The sequence below is a fragment of the Cynara cardunculus genome, assembly GCF_001531365.2.
Source record: "Cynara cardunculus var. scolymus isolate 2C chromosome LG 15, CcrdV1, whole genome shotgun sequence".
Taxonomy (NCBI): Eukaryota; Viridiplantae; Streptophyta; class Magnoliopsida; order Asterales; family Asteraceae; genus Cynara; species Cynara cardunculus.
Genome location: NC_037542.1, coordinates 9,507,329 through 9,527,008, shown reverse-complemented (window position 1 = coordinate 9,527,008; position 19,680 = coordinate 9,507,329). Strand labels below are relative to the sequence as shown.

At 35.8% G+C, this 19,680-nt stretch overlaps 2 protein-coding genes across 2 annotated transcripts; both read left to right on the top strand.

Annotated features, from left to right (window-relative positions):
• Positions 1–2,495: 2,495 nt before the first annotated feature.
• LOC112527475 (probable 26S proteasome non-ATPase regulatory subunit 3) lies at positions 2,496–10,148 on the top strand. Its single transcript, XM_025138156.1, has 9 exons — positions 2,496–2,563; positions 2,654–2,744; positions 2,987–3,177; positions 6,353–6,487; positions 6,590–6,726; positions 6,882–6,936; positions 7,013–7,123; positions 8,517–8,756; positions 9,393–10,148. The coding sequence occupies exons 2-9, from the start codon at positions 2,660–2,662 to the stop codon at positions 9,903–9,905; spliced, it is 1,467 nt and encodes a 488-aa protein (XP_024993924.1). The 5' UTR covers positions 2,496–2,563; positions 2,654–2,659; the 3' UTR covers positions 9,906–10,148.
• Positions 10,149–13,405: 3,257 nt separating this feature from the next.
• On the top strand, positions 13,406–19,680 carry LOC112527734 (protein CHAPERONE-LIKE PROTEIN OF POR1, chloroplastic). Its single transcript, XM_025138518.1, has 3 exons — positions 13,406–13,841; positions 18,182–18,539; positions 19,359–19,680. Exons 1-3 carry the CDS (start codon positions 13,485–13,487, stop codon positions 19,532–19,534), a joined length of 891 nt encoding a protein of 296 aa, XP_024994286.1. The 5' UTR covers positions 13,406–13,484; the 3' UTR covers positions 19,535–19,680.

The window sequence follows — 19,680 nt, the reverse complement described above, 5'->3', positions numbered from 1 at the left end:
ATAAACTAGCTAGTGAACAAATCATGTTAAAAAAAACCAGCTGATAAACATATAAAATAACCAAAAAAAAATCTTAAAAAATTAGTCAATTACAATATTTTATAATACAATTAAAACAAATATTTAATAATATAAGATGTTAATTAATACAAATAGTATAGCAAGGAAAAATTAAAATAATATAATTTGTTAGTTAAAAGATTTTTAAATTGATTATTATGTATAATAGAAATTCCAGATTTGCTTAAACAAATTTTAGAAAAAAATAATATATTGATTCATGATTGTAAATGACCAATTATATATAATATGAACAAAAGTAAAATTAGTCAATCTCACATATCATAATTAATTAATATAATTAAGAACTAAATTAAAGATTTTATTAAAATTATTTAACATAATTTTGTTATTTATAAAACAAAATAAGTATAACTTTAATCTTTATGAAACTTACATAAACATTATTAGAATTATTATATTTGATTTTTGATAACTAAATATATTTAATAACAACTTCAAAAATAATATATAAACACAATCGATACGATTAATAACAATTCTAAATAATTTATAATAATGGATAATGTATAATTAAAATAAATTAGTAATTTTCAACAAATATTAATTACTATTAGTTAATTTTTTATATTTATTTATAATTACTAGTAATATATAATAATTAACATTAATGAGGGTTATAAATGGAAAAAGTGGAAAAAAAAAAAACTCCTTATAAGTTATTTCAACTAGCATTTCAATAAGTTAGGTTATGTCCATCTAAATGTGTATCCAAAAAATAAAAACTAAGTTCGGTTATGTTTGCCAAACAATACATTTTTATCAAAATTTTGATTTTTTTTAAACTAAATATTTTAATAATAACTTAATATGTAAAACAATACAAAATATACAACCCAAATATATAAAAAGGAATGAAATTATAACATTTCATTCCATCAGAATATCATCTTATTGCCAAAGAATATTCAAAAATCCTTTAGGATGCGTTCGGTTTGCATGAATAGAATGAAATTGGGGGGATTTGGATTTGAAATCCATTCAAATCCCATGTTTGGTTTGCCGGATTGTCAGGATTTGAAATCCAATAATTCCTTTGAAATCCCCGTAACTCATGGATTTGGAAATCCTTTAAAAAGGGGTGGTATTTCAAATCCAAATCCCATTTGGATTTCATGAAACACTTCCTGCCCTAGTCGCTACGCTTCCTTTTGTAAATCCTTTGAACAAAAATGACGCATCGCTCCATATGAATCGTCGCTGCGTTAATTGGAAATCCTCGCCATCCCTGCCCCCTCCTCCATCGTCTGCATCGCTACCGTCCTCCCTTATTGATGTCATTGTCTTTCTCCTTTCTCTATGGGTAAATCTCTCTCTCCCCCACCACGTCGAAACTACCGACGTCGCCGCCTTCGCCGGCTCCATATGAATAACGAATTACTGAGGTTGGGTTTTGGGATTAGCATACAAGTTCTGCTTTGGAGTGGAATTGACGATGGATAATATAATTCCAGAGTATTTTTATGATAGATTTTGAGTGAATATGGAGATGGTGGGAGTGATAGCTACTAGTTGTGGGTTTGCGAATTGGGTGTTGAGGTTGACGGGAGGGATGGTTTACGATGAGTTAAGGAGGAGGGTTGGGATGAAAGGGAGATTGTGGGTGGTGCAGACAGTGGTTGGGTTGCAATTCTTTATAAAATTAAATCACAATCCAAATCCTACAAATCAAACATGACGTACAAAGGAACTGATTTCAAATCCATTCCAAATCCTACAAACTAAACACAATAAATGATTCTAAATCCAATCAAATCCAAATCTAAATTCTTCCATATAAACCAAATCCCTCAAAAACAATCTTGCAAATCAAGCGAACCCTTATTTGTGGAATTCATTGGATTTTAAAGATCCTTTTCCTAAAAAAAAAGAATGAATCAAACGATGAAATAAAATATAACCAAAGAAATTCAACATTTAAATTCCATCTACGAACCAAACACCACTTATAGCTTCAACATTAAAATATACCTGATACATTTTGAGAGGGGGAAGGGGTTGGGTGTTATATTGTATTAGACGGTGATTAGGTGTGTTATTGTTAAGTTGGGCTGATTGATTTGACAAACTAATCAGATTTTTAGCCGATCATACATTTAACTGCTCTGATTTAACTTACAAACATTCGGTTAGAACATGAAACACATCCGGTAGGCATTATAAGGACCCACCAAATCATATGTTAATTAATTTTATTTGACATAATTGACTTTCATCCCTTGATACTCCTACTATCATTATGTTCACAAACCCGTTAAAACGACCATAATGAATGGTTATTTGTTGGGGGCTGACATGGAGCAAATTTTGAAAATTAGCTGACCCAATCTATCCTTTTTCAATAGTATAGGGGCTAAAAGTGTAAATAACAACACTTCAAAGAATGAAACCAGACTTAACTTGGGGCAAAAGCTGCCCTAATTCCCCTGCTGATTGCTCCAAAAGCTTTAAAATCGAGCGATTGCAATAGATCTTCATTCAGGTATTTTTAGGGTTAGAATCGAGTTCATGAAGTTTTGATGTTTGTTGCTCGGTGTTTTTGATCTTGTATAAATTGATTGCAATTTTACAGAAAAGAATGACTCAGGATGTTGAGATGAAAGAGCAGCAGATCCCGGCAGCTCCTTCGAATTCCGTTTCATCCCCCACTCCTATTTTACAGAGTAAGGGTCGATGAAATCTTGTCTATTTTTGGTATATCATTTAATTTATCTTCATTTGATATTGTTTTCGGACGAGTTAGTTTCGAATCCGTGTTTATGAGCATTGGATGTTAAAGACTGTTGATATCAATCGAATGAATTGGTGCTGGTACTTGTTTTATTTAGTGTTTAGATGAAAGTAAAGCATGAGTTATTGACAACTTTGGATTTTCGTGCGGAACCTTTGTCAAATTGACATTCAGATTTGAAGGAAATTGCGGCATTGATTGAGGCGGGAGCTTATGCTCGTGAAGTTCGTCGGATTTTGAGGGCTGTTAGGCTGACAATTGCATTGAGGAGGAAGTTAAAGGCTTCCGTGGTTTCTTCGTTCCTCAATTTTGCTCTTGCACCTGGATCTGAAACACACACTCGGCTATCTTCATATCTGCCAAAGGTTAGCTTTTACGTCATTTGAATTTTTGTACTATTTGGTCATCCATCCTAATGCCAGGTGCAAGTTTAATATATTTTGATTGTAAAGCCATAGCCGGTAGGCAGCCACTACAATTTTTAGTACATGGCATCACCTCATGAGATTACACTAAGAGCCATTGTGACTTCTTGTCAATAAATATATGCAATGGGTAGCCTTAGAAGGATTTTGTACTTCTTTTTGGATTTTGTGTACTTGCACTGCTGGTTGGCATAGGTTCGGAAGTGCTGCCCTATCTTTGAGAAGACCTCACTGTGATGCATGATGTCAATGTGCAGTTGACTGCATATTGTACTTGCTTGCAAATCAGGAAAATTTAATACCAAAGACCTTGCATTTTAGCGATGTGTGAATTGTGATCAAGGGAAGTGCTTATAAAGTGGAAAATGATGATGAAGAAATAACTTGAGAAGTAACAAAAATGGTAGTGTTATCTAGAAAAGCTTCTTTTGTATAATTTGTGACCAAATGTCCAAGATGAGACGCTTGAGCAAATCGCAATCACCTGAATTGGGACTCAGTGGCTCTAGCTGATAGCCTAGTTGAAAGGTGTCTCTTTACTTGGAATCTTAGCATCTTACATGTTCAAGCATTATTTTTCTTCGATTTCATGGATAAATGGAAGGGAATATCTCTCTAGGGTAAATACCTGCATAAGGGGCTAAACCCAGAGGTAAATTGGATTTGTGGTGAGATTGTAAGCATTAGAGAATTACTATATCCATATGTTTCTTAAACTATATGGTATATGCTGATGCATACAACTAATATAGCTCCTAATGAGCTCAGCCTATAAATTGATGTACTAAATAGAAAGGAAACAGTTAGCACATGCCCACCTAGATATTCTGTCTCACATTAGGATAGTTGCTTTCTGATGACTAGTTATGGATGTTCAACTCGTCAATTATATAGTAGATACAAATCAATTGGTGAACATTGAGAAACATGAGTGGTTGTATCCCGATTCCCCACTTGTGAGGTTATAGAAATAAAACTTGAAATGGATGTTCTGTGATAGAAAAGAAAGCCTATGTCTCTTTAATATTGTATATTATTTTTAGTTTATGAATTTCGTGTTAATTCCATTAAATTGACATGAATATGGTTTGGTAATTCCGTAATTGTAAGTTGTAATAGAACATTTTGGACTTGAAAACAATCTAAAGAACTCAGATGCGATCCATCATATGTTGTCACCTATGACTTTCAGTGAAGTGGATTGGATTTAAATTGTTTAGACAACTTACAAAAATGGGTCTAGAAAGTTTCAGTGTGTACTTTTCAACTTCTTATGAGGTAACATTAAGGATGGTGGCAAACTTGGTAATCACTCATGAGAAGGAACAAACATAAGTTTGCGTGAGATTACAACATGATTATCTGGTTCAACCTTTGTTGCTTACATGCTGCATACACCAAGTATGATGTCCTGTAGTTGATTCTTCTCAAGCCCCTTAGGGTGTTCCTGATGATCCAAACACACACGAAAAAAGAAAGGGTTAAGTAAGTGGATTAGTGGAGGAAATCAATGTGGCTTATTCAAACCTGAATGCATGAAATGTAACATTTCTGGATGATAACACAAAGTCTAATTTTTCAGAGAGCTTCTTAGGGTATGTCAAGAAAGGATGCCTATGCTGCTTAATAAATGCTTCAAGGTACAATATTATGACTAAACTATATGAGAGAATCTTGGAATGATGCCTTTTGAAGAGACATTGAGGTAGCACCTGTTAAGATGGTTTTCTCATGTCCAAGGTAGACCTCTGAAGCATCAATTAGTAGAAGAGACTTGTACCAACAGGCGTCCGTTTGGAGAGGTAGAGGTTGACCAAGATTGAGTAGAATATACCTAAGGAAGGCACCTTACGTGGGAGTGCATAGAAGGATGTTATATGCTAGGCTTTCAACTCTCTAGATTTTATAGAGATTTAGGTGTTAAGAGTATCTCAACTAGTTCTTGATAAGGCTTGTTGTTCTAAAGAAGTAGTGTGGTGGATAGTGACATTGAAATTTCAAAGAGAATAATTACAATAACATCATCTGGGATATGCTTGAGGAATACTACTATAACTGTTGTAAGGGAGGCGTAACCTCCATCGTTGCTTGTTGGTTGCAAATAAACTTGTATCTATCACAAGGTGCTTGAGTGAGCTTGATATAGGGTTTGGTCAAGTTCAGATCTTCCTGTAGTGACTCAAGCTTGATACTTTTAAGGCTCTTAAATTTCATGAATCATGAATGGAGTAAAGTATGTATTACCGTCATTCATTCTATTTTCTGCATTTATTTTCTATAATTTCAACAGTGTATCTATAGGTTAGGGAACAAGAATGTATATTGAGGGAGTTTTTCTAAAACCCTGATTCGAACTAGCTAAAGCTGGACAATTTTGGATCATGTCATTTGATATGCCCAGGAGGATTGCCAAAATGTTATGAAACTGATAAAACTTGAGCATTATTTATAAACAGCCAAACCGAGGACTTCTTTTGTTTTTGAGGCTTGCTTCATACAGAGCTGCAGCCCTTGTTGAAAACTTTTCTCCTTGCTTCGCTGTGATGAATTTATCAGGCATACATAAGATGATTTTCTTGTTACTTGAATAAAAGTTTTCAATAATGAACTTTAAGGAGATGTAGTAAAAGTATTTGCGATAGGAGATGATATAATTGGAGGAAGGATGCAATTGTTCTAGGTTTCTATATGAAACATGGCTTTATACGAAAAAGTAATCTCTATCTGGTATGTGAAGTGAAAGACTATTTCCGATCTTATTTCATTAATTCCATCTGGTGTTGATGTTGAGAGGATAAGTTATCACATCTAGCGTATGGATAATGATAAACACTGTTAAGTTTGGCTTCCACTTACAGACTTATTGAGCTCAATTAACAAGCATATGTCCTTAACTAATTTGGTCCCGTATGAACGGACGGTCTAGTGTTAATATTATTACAAGGCTAAGCTCTAACCTTTTAAGCTGTAAATTGATTCCCAATAGGGGTACATTTAGTATAGAAAGGACTTCTGGCCTAACTACTTAATGGGAAATGTGAAAGAAAAAGCTGGACTACCATTGATAAATCTTAGCTTATCTCTAGCCTTGACGTTGTTTTTATGTTCTGTAAAGGATGATCAAAATGATATGGAAGTTGATACCGCATCATCTGCAACTCAAGCTACAGTGAAGCATTCTCCAGAGCTCGAGATTTATTGCTACTTGCTTGTGCTGATATTCCTGATTGATCAGAAAAAATACAGTGAGGTCAGCATGTTTAATATGGTTGTTTAGGCTTGCATGTTGCCATGTTCTAGGCTGTATTGTTGGTTGAGGAACATCACTTATTTACTTTTACTCATCATGCAGGCTAAGGCTTGTTCCTCGGCAAGCATTGCCCGTTTAAAGAACTTGAACAGGAGAACAGTTGATGTTCTGGCATCCAGACTCTACTTCTATTACTCTCTTAGCTACGAACTTACTGGCGACCTCTCTGAAATTCGGGGGTGCGTGCTATACTTGTTTCTACTCTTTTTTTGTCAATGCTTCAGTGAAGTAGGGAGAGGGGGGGGGGGCAACTTACTGTGAGATAGCATGTAATCAAGTACTGTTAGACTGTTAGTTCGTTCTGCACAATTAAGACCATGTCATTTATTTGCAGTAATCTTCTTGCTCTGCACCGGGTTGCTACATTGCGCCATGATGAGCTGGGGCAGGTTTGTTTCTTCTCTTGTTGCTGTTAGTAGTTCTTGGGGATACCTTTGACCATCAATTTGGGATTCTGATACACAGGAAACACTCCTCAACCTGCTACTTCGCAATTACCTTCATTACAATTTGTATGATCAAGCGGAAAAGCTGAGGTCAAAGGCACCACGTTTTGAAGCTCATTCAAATCAACAGGTATTCTTTGAAATTGACTGAATCATCATTTACGTCTTTTGATTACCTATTTTGCTTTTGATGTGGGGGGGGGGGATGTAAACTCACTTTAAAGTGGGACGTGTTCCATTCCCCTTTCTGCTTTTCAATTAGATAGATAAGCAACTACTTGTTTGTGTGACCTTTTTTCTGGGGCATGTGCACTCTCATGATATCATAGTTCAAACTCATTCATAATTACTTGCCACCTGCCAGTTATGGAACCTGAGAGTGTGATATTGCATTTATTTAGAAAAAAAGGAAGATATTAGTTGTGGCACAGTATGGTTCTGTAGGGGTGCGCTTGGTCTGCAAGACATGTCAGGTCAGAACAAAACTTGTTCCACGTTCGGTGCGACATTTAGAGTGGGACAAAAATACAATTTTTTTGTCCCACCAAAATATGTGGAACAAAAATTAAGACGTGACAAGATTGGTAAATTACTAAACTACCCATGTCAAATTAAAACCCTAAAACCTTCACGCCTACCTCACTCTTACCCATGCAGTTTTGTCCCATCCAGTCGTGTCCTATCCCGTCTGTCTTCCAAACAAACCCTAGCAGTCCAACAGTTAAAGTTTCTTATGATACTTGGTAGTCACCTATATTGTTGTCCATTTGGAAAGTATGCTGCTGTATCCCTCATCTCTAGTTATGAATTGTGTGAGCTTGCGAAGTTGTCCATAACGTGAAACACATAGCATTTAATTTGTTCATTGACTATAAAGCTCAGTTTTAGGCTTCCAATCTGAACGGGGTTGTTGGTTCACAACTTACGGCAAGTAGTTGTTGGTTTTATGATCCTTAGATGTTTTAGTCTTACGGAAAGGCGTTGGCATGTTCTTTACGAGAAACCTGAACTTTCTGTTCCTATCTTGCGTTTTTGTTCTTTTAATGTGTCATTTCGCATCCAAGGCCATTAGTATATGGGCCATACTTTATAGCACCAGCATCCGTGTAAAAAACGACACTAGTTTGTGAATCAGCGTATTACTTGGGACTTAGGGGACGTTTACCAACATAAATTGTGTCAGCGCTAACTGGGTAAGTGCTGATTGGAAATGGTTGTTTACCAGTAGCAAGTGCTTACCAACAAAATACCTTTATCATTTTGTGCTGACTGGTAACTGAAATAAATAATGCTGACCAGGTAGGTGCTCCATCAACACCATCAATCAGATCAGACTTTAGGTAAACTAGCTGATGTTGACCAAGTTAGCAAAAGGTCAATGGAAGTCAATCAATATTAGTGGTCAAGTTTCGTCTACTGTACCGATGATTATTCTTTAACAAGTCATGTGAAATTGAGCTTGGGTGAACGTCTAATTAACTTTATCTTTTGTTTGCTCTTTCGTTCTTTATTCTCTGTTTCAGTTTTGCCGCTACCTCTTTTACCTTGGCAAAATTAGAACAATTCAGCTGGAGTACACTGATGCAAAGGAATCCCTTCTTCAAGCTGCTCGTAAAGCACCTGTAGCTGCTCTTGGTTTCCGAGTTCAATGCAATAAGTGGGCTGTGATTGTTCGCTTACTTCTAGGAGAGATCCCTGAACGAACCGTCTTCATGCAAAAAGGCATGGAGAAGGCCTTGAGGCCATACTTTGAGCTGACGAATGTGAGTGAGTTTTATCAACACCCAGTTACGCTTTTGAACTCTAGTGGTCCCATCATCTCGTCCCAAAATAAATGTCCACAATGAAAAATGCATACTATTTTAGAACTGTGTTAAATGACAATTTTACCCTTAGTAATAGAGGGAGTAATTAATTTCTCCTTCTCATAATTAAGGGTAGAATTGGAAAGTGAGCACTTGCTTTTGAAAGTAGTCACTTATTTTGGACAAATTAAAAATTAGAAACGGGGACACTTATTTTGGGAGAGGGGGAGTATCTTTTTACAAGATATGTTATTTCGTATGAAACTTGCTTCAATGGGTCAATCCTTGGTGCAACTAGTATTGTTACTTCTTGATGGCTAAAAGGTCATCTATTCGAGTCACTGAAAGCTGATCGAGCCTTGGTGCACCATGCTTGCCCTATTTTGCTTCAACAATCGGTCAAGGTCAAAGATATTTCCCTTTGGTTAGGTTCAATTCCATTATCCAAATAACATGATATCAAGCATATCGAAACTTACCTTAATTCAATAAAATAGAATAATTAGCAGTCATTCTATATTTCTATCCATTGTCGGTCTATATACACGAAGGCATGTTCTCGGGTTTTGTGACACACAAGTTCTTGGTTTTCAGGCTGTTAGAATCGGAGATCTAGAGCTGTTTAAAAATGTAGCCGAGAAATTCTCAACCACTTTCAGTTCAGACCGAACCAACAACTTGATTGTGAGACTCCGCCACAACGTCATAAGGACCGGACTCCGCAACATCAGCATTTCCTACTCCCGTATCTCGCTTGTTGACATTGCAAAGAAGTTGAGACTCGACTCGCCGAACCCCGTTGCCGATGCCGAAAGCATCGTGTCCAAGGCAATCCGTGATGGTGCCATTGATGCAACAATTGATCATGCAAACGGATGGATGGTGTCAAAAGAAACCGGTGACATTTATTCCACAAATGAGCCACAACTCGCCTTCAATTCCAGGATTGCTTTTTGCCTAAATATGCATAACGAGGCAGTTCGTGCCCTTCGGTTCCCTCCCAACTCCCACAAGGAGAAAGAAAGTGCCGAAAAGAGGAGAGAGAGGCAACAACAGGAACAAGAACTTGCCAAGCATATTGCTGAGGAAGACGATGACGATTTTTAATCAGGATCAGAATCAGAATCGTTCTAGCAATCATCGAGGTAAGCTTTTGTTTTCGTGTTCGTATGAATATTTTCAAGATGTTAAAGTTAAATTCTGGGTTATCGCTCGATTTATTCTCTTTATCAGAAAATCAGACTTTCGAGTTTCGATGTGGTTAATTTGATTTGAGACTATGGTTTTACATTTTATGTTGTGTCCCTTTCTGGAACTGATACGATAGATGCGTTCTTAATGGTTTGTGGCATAGACTATTCATTTTGAATTTGTTTAAACGACAAACATGCTCTGTTGTGCCCCATGGTGCATTTAGTATACGGGACAGAACAGTACAAAAACTTGTGTTATTTTTGGCATGAAATTAGATCGAGACCGGACATGACTCGAGCTTGACAAATGAGTATTTTTCTGTCCCACCGATGTGGGTGGAACAAAGTTTGATAAATTATTAAATTACTTGTATCAACTTAAAATCCTAAAACTTTCGAGAATTCTTTCAACAGCTTGCTGTAAAATCCAATTTATGTATTACATGTCCACCAATCAAATGGATTCACATCATTCATGTCCTCCCCTCTCCCTTGTCATTATTGAATAATCAAACATGATAATGTGTTGAAACAAACCATGGGGCTAGTTTACCATGAAATTAAAGTTTTTTTTTTTTTTGTCTAATCATCAATTAGAAGATTGAGCTTGAATTCTTATCGATTAAGCGTTTACCGGATAAGCATGGTAACTATCAGTATAACTTATAGTCTAAATTACATGACTCTAATTGAATGACCAATGCATTCAAAACATGTAAATTCCAAATAAATGTCATAACTGCGTATAATTCTCAAAGCTCGACATAGAGCAAATTAAACCGGATAAATGTCCTCAAAATTCATCTGAATCAAACTAAGCTAATAACTCAACTACTTGTTTGACTATCAAATAAAAGTCAATATAAACAAATAAAATACAAATACTCAATGTTTATACAACTTATGCCCTAAAAGTTTGAATTTCTTTATTAACGATTCAAAAGTTAGGCAAATCTCAAAACGTACCACAGCTTCACGAAGCATTTCCTAATAAGTAATCATACCCAAAATATACCTAACAAACTCAACCGTTTCGAATGATTTATGCATTAACATCAAATAATCTCATATGAGAAATAAATCATCAAAATCCACACACTTAATAATTTATTATCAAAATGCCAAAGAAACTTCACATATACGTACTTCTCAAGATCTTATAAAACCAAATGTGCAATAGATGCAATTTCATCAAGTAACCAACAACATTTGCTGAATCTTAAGAAAAACACTTTAAGACTCCAAAATACACATTTTTTGGCATGTACAAAGTTTTCTTAAACAATTTGAAACTCACCTTGCTAGGTTATGTTAAACTCAGTTTCATCCGACTTGCATAATGTTCTTGCTACCTAGATAAACCATGCGTAATCACTAAATCAATGAAAAAACTTTAAACAAAATATTTAGACAATCTTTTGACCATTCCAACCCATTAAGAATCACCCTCAACGGATTTAGAACCAATTTTATATGAATATTTGTACACTATTTTAACCCTGTCATAATTCAGAGTTGTTCTATTAAACTCGATTTTGACCAACTTAAAGTCCTCAAAACGTATAGTTTGTAGCAGAGGACATCTCAATGGTTCCAGAGATATAACATGCCTCAAACCGATTAATTATGATTTTTACAAGATCTGGACAACAACCAAAATGAACACTGCATCCCAAAAACGTGGCTAAACCTTTTGAAAGAAGAAAATGTGTTCTTTAAACTTGTATCTACTAAAAATAGATACAATACAACCCATGCAGCTCCAACATTGAGCTCCCAACACCGTGAATCCAAGATTTTGATCAAAAAGGAGAAACCTAAGTTCTGGAGTTTCACCTTGGTTGAGCTCAAATGGAAGCTTTAATGGTGACTATGAGTTCCAATCTTCAAGCAAACTATTCAATCCACCAACACCAACTTTTTCTTTCTTGAATCTTGACACAGTTTATTTTTGCAAGAAAATGAATTTCTCTTCCTCCTCGAACTCTTTGAATGACCTGAAAGATGAAATGTAGGAGGTCCGGGGTTTTATACCTGAAATATCTAAGTAACTTCGATTTATTAAACTTTGACCATCCAGCTTTGCTCTAAATCATAAAATGCACATAAATTTGGTAACACGTCTGATGGTCATCAGATAACACATTAAACCCATGAAAATTAAATTTTCCAAAAACACGGGTGTTACAAAACCAATGGTTTTCCTAATTGTAAGTGACGGGTCTAATTAAAAATCTAAGTTTCTCTGTAAATCAAGGGACAAAAAAGAGCATGCATGTATCCCATATATTCACAACTTATTCATCATGAATAGTTCACGTTCATTATTCATGATGAATATGGACAACCAGGAACACATGTCGCGCTCTCCTTTATCCCATGATTCACAATAAAAAAAAATATTTACAATTGAACTTTCTTATTTTTACAATTACACACGTATAAAACTACAAATTGCTCTTATTTCAATATCAATAATTATTTTATAACTTTTAACACGTATTTAACTATATAATTTAGTAAATATACATCATTTAATAATAATATAAAAAATTGAATTTAATAAGGTAACATTTACATATTATATTTTATTATTTACACTCAAATAATAATATGGCTTTTTTTTTTGCTATAGTTTAGTAATAAAATATTAAAGTTCATGTGGTAACTTAGAGTTTAATTATATAACACATAAAATAGCTATTAAATTATATACTTTAAAAACAAAACGTCGTGTTAAATTGTAAAGAGCCGATTATCAACGTTACAAAAAGTGTTTATCGAGTCACTTACTTTATCGGATCAACATGATAAAAACTGATAATTTTACCTGGTAAAAACAATGACAATGACTGATAGCCTTAACCAATAAGTAAGAATAACAACTTTTACCCAGTTAGCGCTTATTGGTTGAAATATTGTATATGATGCCGTTTTGATAAATTAGAATTGTACCTGGTAAGGCAAGTGATATGATTGAATTTTATCTGTAGATGCTTACCGGATAAACAACGAAGGATCGTGAGAGAATAGCAGGTACAGTGAGTATTCATCATGTGTATCTCGTGCATCTCATTAATGTTGATCTTCAATTAGGATTGATCCAATGGTGGAGATCCATTCTCACGTTTCTCATCATAACTTTCATTTTTACGGGAGTCCAACTTAGTCCATAACATAAAATTCAAAACTTTGTTTTTAGTTTCATTGTAAAATTATTTTTTAAATATTCTAAATTAAATAAAACTAAAATTTTGACCTATTTTCCATTCATAAATCATAAGTATTACAAAAAAGTAATAACAATTAATTTTAATTTAAAAGAGTTTTTATTTTATTTATTTATTTAAAAAAAATAGATCGGAGGATATTTAACGAAATTTAAGAAGCTTTAACTTGGAAGCAAAATAGTCCCCCTTCTACTCTACGATACGACCAATCACACACACCCACCCACTCGAACAAAAACAACCAACCGATTTTTCGTCCACGTATGGCTACCACTCCTCTCTCCGCCCGTCCAACTCGCGCCTCCCTACTCGGCGTCGCCGGTCAAATCCCCCCTCACCGACCTTCATTTACCACCGCCACCAACCACGCCGTTGGAAAATTATTCAAGCCAGATGGACTGGGCCTCACATCATCCTCTTCTCGCCGCACCTCATTATCAAGATTCGTTGTCCTCGCCGCCGGCGGTGGTTCGGCAGCCGACGAATCGTCGTTCGAGATGTCTCTTGAGACGGCTTTGAATTTGTTAGGCGTGTCGGAAGGAGCTTCTTTTGATGATATACTCCGAGCTAAGAATTCGGTTTTAGCTGCTTGTAAAGACGACCAAGAGTCGATTGCACAGGTTAATTTTAGTTTCCTACGATCGTATTAGATTTTAATTATACTTCTACTTGTAAAGTTTCTGAAAATATTCTTAGTTTTTATTGCAAGTTTGTGAAAGTTATTCTTATCTTTTAGGATTTCCGATTAAACTTGCTTATTTTGATGGTATATTGGATTGAATCACATTTAAATTCTAAATTAGGGCTATGTGGTTTTTGCCTAATTTGACACGACTGTGGGAACTATGATTAGAACAAATATGGAGTTAAAGAAACTTAAAGTTAATGATTTGGGCTTGAACTTCATTAAAGATGCTTATGGTATATGATGATGTTGGCCATTTTCTTCGTTCATGCACATATTGAATGGTGAATCTTGAGAAGTCACTGGTATTTGAGCCTAAAGTTTTTTAACCAGTCAGGTTGATGGTGGAAAAATGTTGCATTTCGGTATTCAGCACTTTATCTACTTAATACTTGTGTTTACCAATTGCATAAGGGACATTGGCTGGGTTCTGTGCTTCACTATTTCAATCGTTTTACTTTAATTCTATTCTAAAAAGAGTTATATCATGTTGAGATAAGATATTGCGTTATGCTAGATTTTCTAGGCATCTACGTAATAATTTACGGATTACTTACAGATATTTGTTGGTGATGCCTGAGTGATATTGGCAACTTATAGCTGATAGTGTCTCTTAGCACCAGATATAATAATGTAATGTTGTTTTCCTTTTGTTAACTAACTGAGTTGAAGGCCTATGATTGGGCATGTTTGGTTTTTGGCTTATCTGAGGTAGCTAGTTGAGTTTAAACTGTGAAGTAGGCGTTCTAGAAATCAAACCATTGCACCGTCCTTGCTCTTTTGATTACTGAAGTATTTTGGGTGACTAATTTAGCTTACTTTAAGGGAGCTCAACAAGAGCTGGATCCCAGATGTCATACTTGGCGTAAGGTGGTTTACCACTTGGTTTCAGAACTACCTGATATCCTGATCAGTATAGCTTCATTAGTCTACCATGAATTTCAATGGATGGAAACTCCATTTTAATAGATCAACGCCCCATGCACATGTGCAAGTATCAAGTAGCATAACTCCCTGCTTGCAGCATAGACCTTCAGAAAATAGACCTATCAACGAGGAGTGCCATTGTTGGTAGGATTATTGGGGGATTTGTTTTGTTACATACATCTTTCCTTCTCAAGCCCTTTTTGTGCATTTTGTGAGTTCTGTAGTAAAGATAAGGTTCTTTATCTTTCTCCACATTATTTATAATCTTTAATGATATGAAGTGCATAACTGTGGCTAGTTGGTGCCTAGTATAGGGAACAATCATCTAAGTCAAAACTTAGGATAGTGGATTCAAGTAATCATTTGAAAAGGAAAATATTTGTCAATTGCATCTTCTTGGAAAAAACAGAGTTTGAACATTTCAAGGGATGGTGAGAAGGTAGTTGTCTCACTAAGGAAACATTCTAATAGGTTTACAAGCCCTCATCAACTGCTTTTCTAATTCATCGTGTAGAAAAGCATTTTTTTGACATCAGATGACTCTAATTCTCAATCAAAATTGCAGCTAAAGATAACAGAATCTGTATTTCATTTATCTTTGATACCAGAGCAAATATTTCTTGGTAATTAACCCCATATGCTTGTGTGTACACTTTGGAACTAGTCTTGCCTTATAGTGTTCTAGGATTTGTCCACTTTAAAGCTTCACAACGAACACCACGTTTATTCCCCTTAGGCAATTCCACCAACTCCCAAGTTTCATTCTTTTTAGGTGCTTCCATCTCGCCTCGCATGGCAAGTCGCCACTGTTCTTTGGATAATGTCTTAGACAATGAGTTAGGAATGGAAATTGTGTTTAAGGATGAATGGTAACATTTACGAGATTGGTACAGGTTCTGAAAGGACAACATAATGAGCTATAAGGGTCTTTTGGTTGGCTCATACTTAGGATCATGGGGTTTAGATTCTTGTGAGGGAGGAGAATTTTGGCTAATAGTGCTTGCCTCATTTCCAAAGCCTGGTTCAGTTCTTTCCTTGTTACTGTTGAAATAGTATTTGTCCCACATCACCAGGTTGTCAAGATACATATATTTGTATATGTGGTCTGGGGACCCTTCTTCTTTAAGCTAGCTTTTGGGAGTGAATTCTACCTAAGCCTATTTATCCTGGTATCAGACCGGGCTTTTGCAGCCGATGTGATAATTTTATTAGTTTGTTTGGGTCCTGGCTTGCATGCTATTCATGAGGGAGGGTGTTAAAGTGAATATTTGTCCCACATTTCTAGGTTGTCAAGATACATGTATATATGTTGTTTGGGCGCCCTTCTCCTTTGAGCTAGCTCTTGGGGGTGAGTTTTACCCTAGCCCAACTATCACTTGCAACAATGGGCTCCCTGACATGCATACACTTGATCAAATAAAAAAATTAGCAAAATTTGTCCAGACTTCTTTTATTTGACTACTGACTATATGGATTGAGGATGCAAATGATGAGAGTTGTGAGTAGGAGACTCGGTTTTGATGATGGTATGCCAGATGATAGATCAAGCCCTTGTTCTGCAATTATAGACAACTCCCCCCAGACGTAAGGCGTAGAGAACAACAGATTGTTTTCAACAATTTTGACATATAGTTTCCTACTTTATGGATGATGACCTGGTGATCCTTTTGAGTGTTTATCCATTAAAATTACACTTGAGAGCTCTAGGATCTAGTTTCTTTCAATGTGACCATGAACGTGGACAAATGATGTTTACCCAAAAATACGCGTGAGGCCGAATGATGATAGGATGTCTTGAAAGTGAGGTAGAAATTTTTAATAGGCTTTTGGATTCTAAGACTCTTGAAGCTGTTCTGTTTATGACATAGGCTGATGTGAGGACCACATCTGTCCAATAACGTTTTGGAACATTATGTTGAAATTACATGGCTATAGTGTACTTACAGAGGTATCAGTTCTTTTTTCAACACAAGATGACTCATGAATGATGTTGTCTTTCTGAATACAGAGAGAGAATCATATTGAAGTGATCACTAGTATTATTTGAACTGAAATGCCTTATTTTCATACCAAACTCATTCCCAATCATGGACATGAAATTAAGAACAACATGAGTCACATAGTCACATCCAATATCTATTTATCTTAAATGTGACAAGCCATATAGACCCAAGAATGTTTGGAACAGTTGAAGGACGGCAGATATCACAGTGAACAAAAGAGAATGGCGAAACAATGTTTTTTTTAATTGTTGATTGGAAAGGATATACTAGTGTGTTTTGCCAACTCACAAATTTTACAATGAAATGCCTGAGCATAAAAAAAAACTATTATCAGTATATAAACCCAACCTAAGTAGAATCCATTTGGAAAACTTATTCTTTTCCCTCTCTTACCTAATTGCAAGTTACCATGTTATGTTCCGACCAGCTGACCCCTACAATTGGCTTGCCTGGATTCCATAAATTGATATGGAAAGCATTCTTTGATTTATCTATCTACTTTTAATAACAAAATGAGGGAAAAGGAAAAAGGAAAAGGTGAAAGTCATCAACTTATATGAACCTTGTAATTTGACAGCTAGTTATCCTAGCAGCAATTTTAGTTTAAAGCTCACGTTCATGTTCAACCTAGCCCATGAAGAGTATAATACCAGATCGTAATGCACATGGGTTGCTAAACTCCTGACTTCTGAACTTAGAGAATTGATAATCGATTCAAGAATGTCTGATGACCCATGCAACTGAGCTGAACCAATTAAAAAATATAGAACAATTGTGTCATAAGGTCCATTATTCTATAACCATTCATCAAAGCTTAAGTTTGCAAGAGTTAAAGCTTTCAGATAGAGGGGATAACAATAAGAATAATGTTAATGGATAGGTTCCTAATTGAACATGGAAACAATGATGTTCATGGATTGATTCCCCATTGAAATTGGAAACTTCTGTTAGGGTGTGTTTGGTATGTGGGGCAAGACAGTACAAAAACATGTTGTCCCTCGTTTGGCGTGACATTAGACCAGGACAGGACAAGATGTGAAGGGGACAAAAAAATGTCGCACCAAAATAGGTGGAACAAAAATCCTGGTGATGGTCAAGATTGGTAAATTACTAAACTATCCATGTCATATTAAAACTTTAAAGCCTTCCACAATTCTTTTACCCGTCTACCTCACTTTTGCCCATCTTGTCCCATCCATGTACCAAACGCACGCTTATTGATCAATAGCCAGCAGTTTGCGATGTTCATGATTTTTGAAAACTGGTTTTAGTTAAGAAAAAGTTAAGCCGGTATATTTCATTGTGATTGCTTCCAACTTACTAATATAGTCTAAATACTTTCCAGGTGGAGGCCGCATATGACATGCTGCTTATGCAGAGCTTATCACAGAGGAGAGCTGGGAAAGTTGTAAATAGTAGCATTCGTTATGCTGATGTTAAACCTGTAAATACTCCTCAAATGGGATCAATGCCTCAGTGGGTGCAAGGTGCCTTGAAAAATCCACCCATTTCAGTAGAAGCACCATCTGCCCGTGATTTGGGCATCGAGGCAGGAGTCTATGGAGCTTTAGCTGTGTTAACTTATGTTAATGGTGCCTCTTCTCCAGTGGGTTCCCTTTCAGGTGCTGATGTTCCAGGCCTTATCTTGGCAACTAGTTTTGGGGCTTCATTATACTTCATGACCAAACGAAATGTTAAGCTAGGTATGATAGTTCTCGCTTCTTGACTTTATTTTCTATGCATGATTTTTTTTGAAAGTGGACACTTATTTTCGGACAAACTTCAATAGAAATATGGACACTTATTTTGGGACGGATGGAGTAATAAATAGCACTCCTGCCTCTCGAAATTGCAATGTTTGACTTGACATGGTTTTAGGAAAATATTTGAGTACTTCTCAAATATCTAGAATGCTTCTATTAAAGATAATAAACGAATATACTGAACCCGGATTAAGTCCATCAATTTGTTTATTGAGACGACAAGTAGGTAATTCTAACTTAACAACTTGTCAAAAAATGAAATGTTCCAATTCATGAGAACATCCGCGAAAGGAAATTGTTGTAATTGTAATCCAATGATGGCAGTACTAAAATGGGGAGAAATTTAAAGTAAAAGCCACTACTACCTGCTTATCACTTTTGCCAGATAAAAGGCGCTTACCTAGTCAGATATTTCTGATGTTTAACAACCCCCTCTCACTAGTCCATGATGCCGACCGAGATGCTAACATGCTAAGCTAAGGAAGGGACTCTTAGTCAGTGATTAGTGTTGACCCATACCGCACTCTCACCCGGTTAGCGCTTAACCTAATAGTGATGGTGAAAACAGCCCCTAAGCCGCCTTGCGTACAACAAAGCAATTAGATTGCTCTCTTCATCATCATCATCATCATCTATGTGTGAAGCATAATGAGTCCTTGGAACTCTTGTTGATGAATGTAGCATTTTCTACATCATGGAACCTGTCGATAATTACTGATTGAATTTGTTTTAAATATCGCGTAATCTGTCTGTGTTCAGGGAAGGCCACCGTGATAACTATAGGGGGTCTCGTGGCTGGTGCTGTGGTGGGGTCTGCAGTTGAGAACTGGTTGCAAGTAGATATCGTTCCCTTTTTCGGCATACATTCTCCTGCAACTGTGGTAAGCGAATTTGTTCTCATTTCTCAATTTTTGATCTCCCTGTATTTAAGCTAATTTTAAGGCTCGAAAATTCAAGATTAAATTATGAGGCCTCTAAAAATGTCATCATCTAGGATGCCGTATTCAATATAATGTACAAAATGGATGTTGTAGAACTTAAATCGGTCAATAACGTTCCTTTCTTTACTACAAAGTTCTAT

What these genes read in the sequence shown, in the direction of transcription:
- LOC112527475 (XM_025138156.1), top strand. Translation starts at nt 2,660, where the DNA reads ATGACTCAGGATGTTGAGATGAAAGAGCAGCAGATCCCGGCAGCTCCT. An exon ending in ATCAGAAAAAATACAGTGAG is followed by an intron (nt 6,488 to 6,589) that starts GTCAGCATGTTT and finishes CTCATCATGCAG; the next exon opens with GCTAAGGCTTGTTCCTCGGC. An exon ending in AAGCTCATTCAAATCAACAG is followed by an intron (nt 7,124 to 8,516) that starts GTATTCTTTGAA and finishes TCTCTGTTTCAG; the next exon opens with TTTTGCCGCTACCTCTTTTA.
- LOC112527734 (XM_025138518.1), top strand. Translation starts at nt 13,485, where the DNA reads ATGGCTACCACTCCTCTCTCCGCCCGTCCAACTCGCGCCTCCCTACTC. An exon ending in ACCAAGAGTCGATTGCACAG is followed by an intron (nt 13,842 to 18,181) that starts GTTAATTTTAGT and finishes AATACTTTCCAG; the next exon opens with GTGGAGGCCGCATATGACAT. An exon ending in CAAACGAAATGTTAAGCTAG is followed by an intron (nt 18,540 to 19,358) that starts GTATGATAGTTC and finishes GTCTGTGTTCAG; the next exon opens with GGAAGGCCACCGTGATAACT.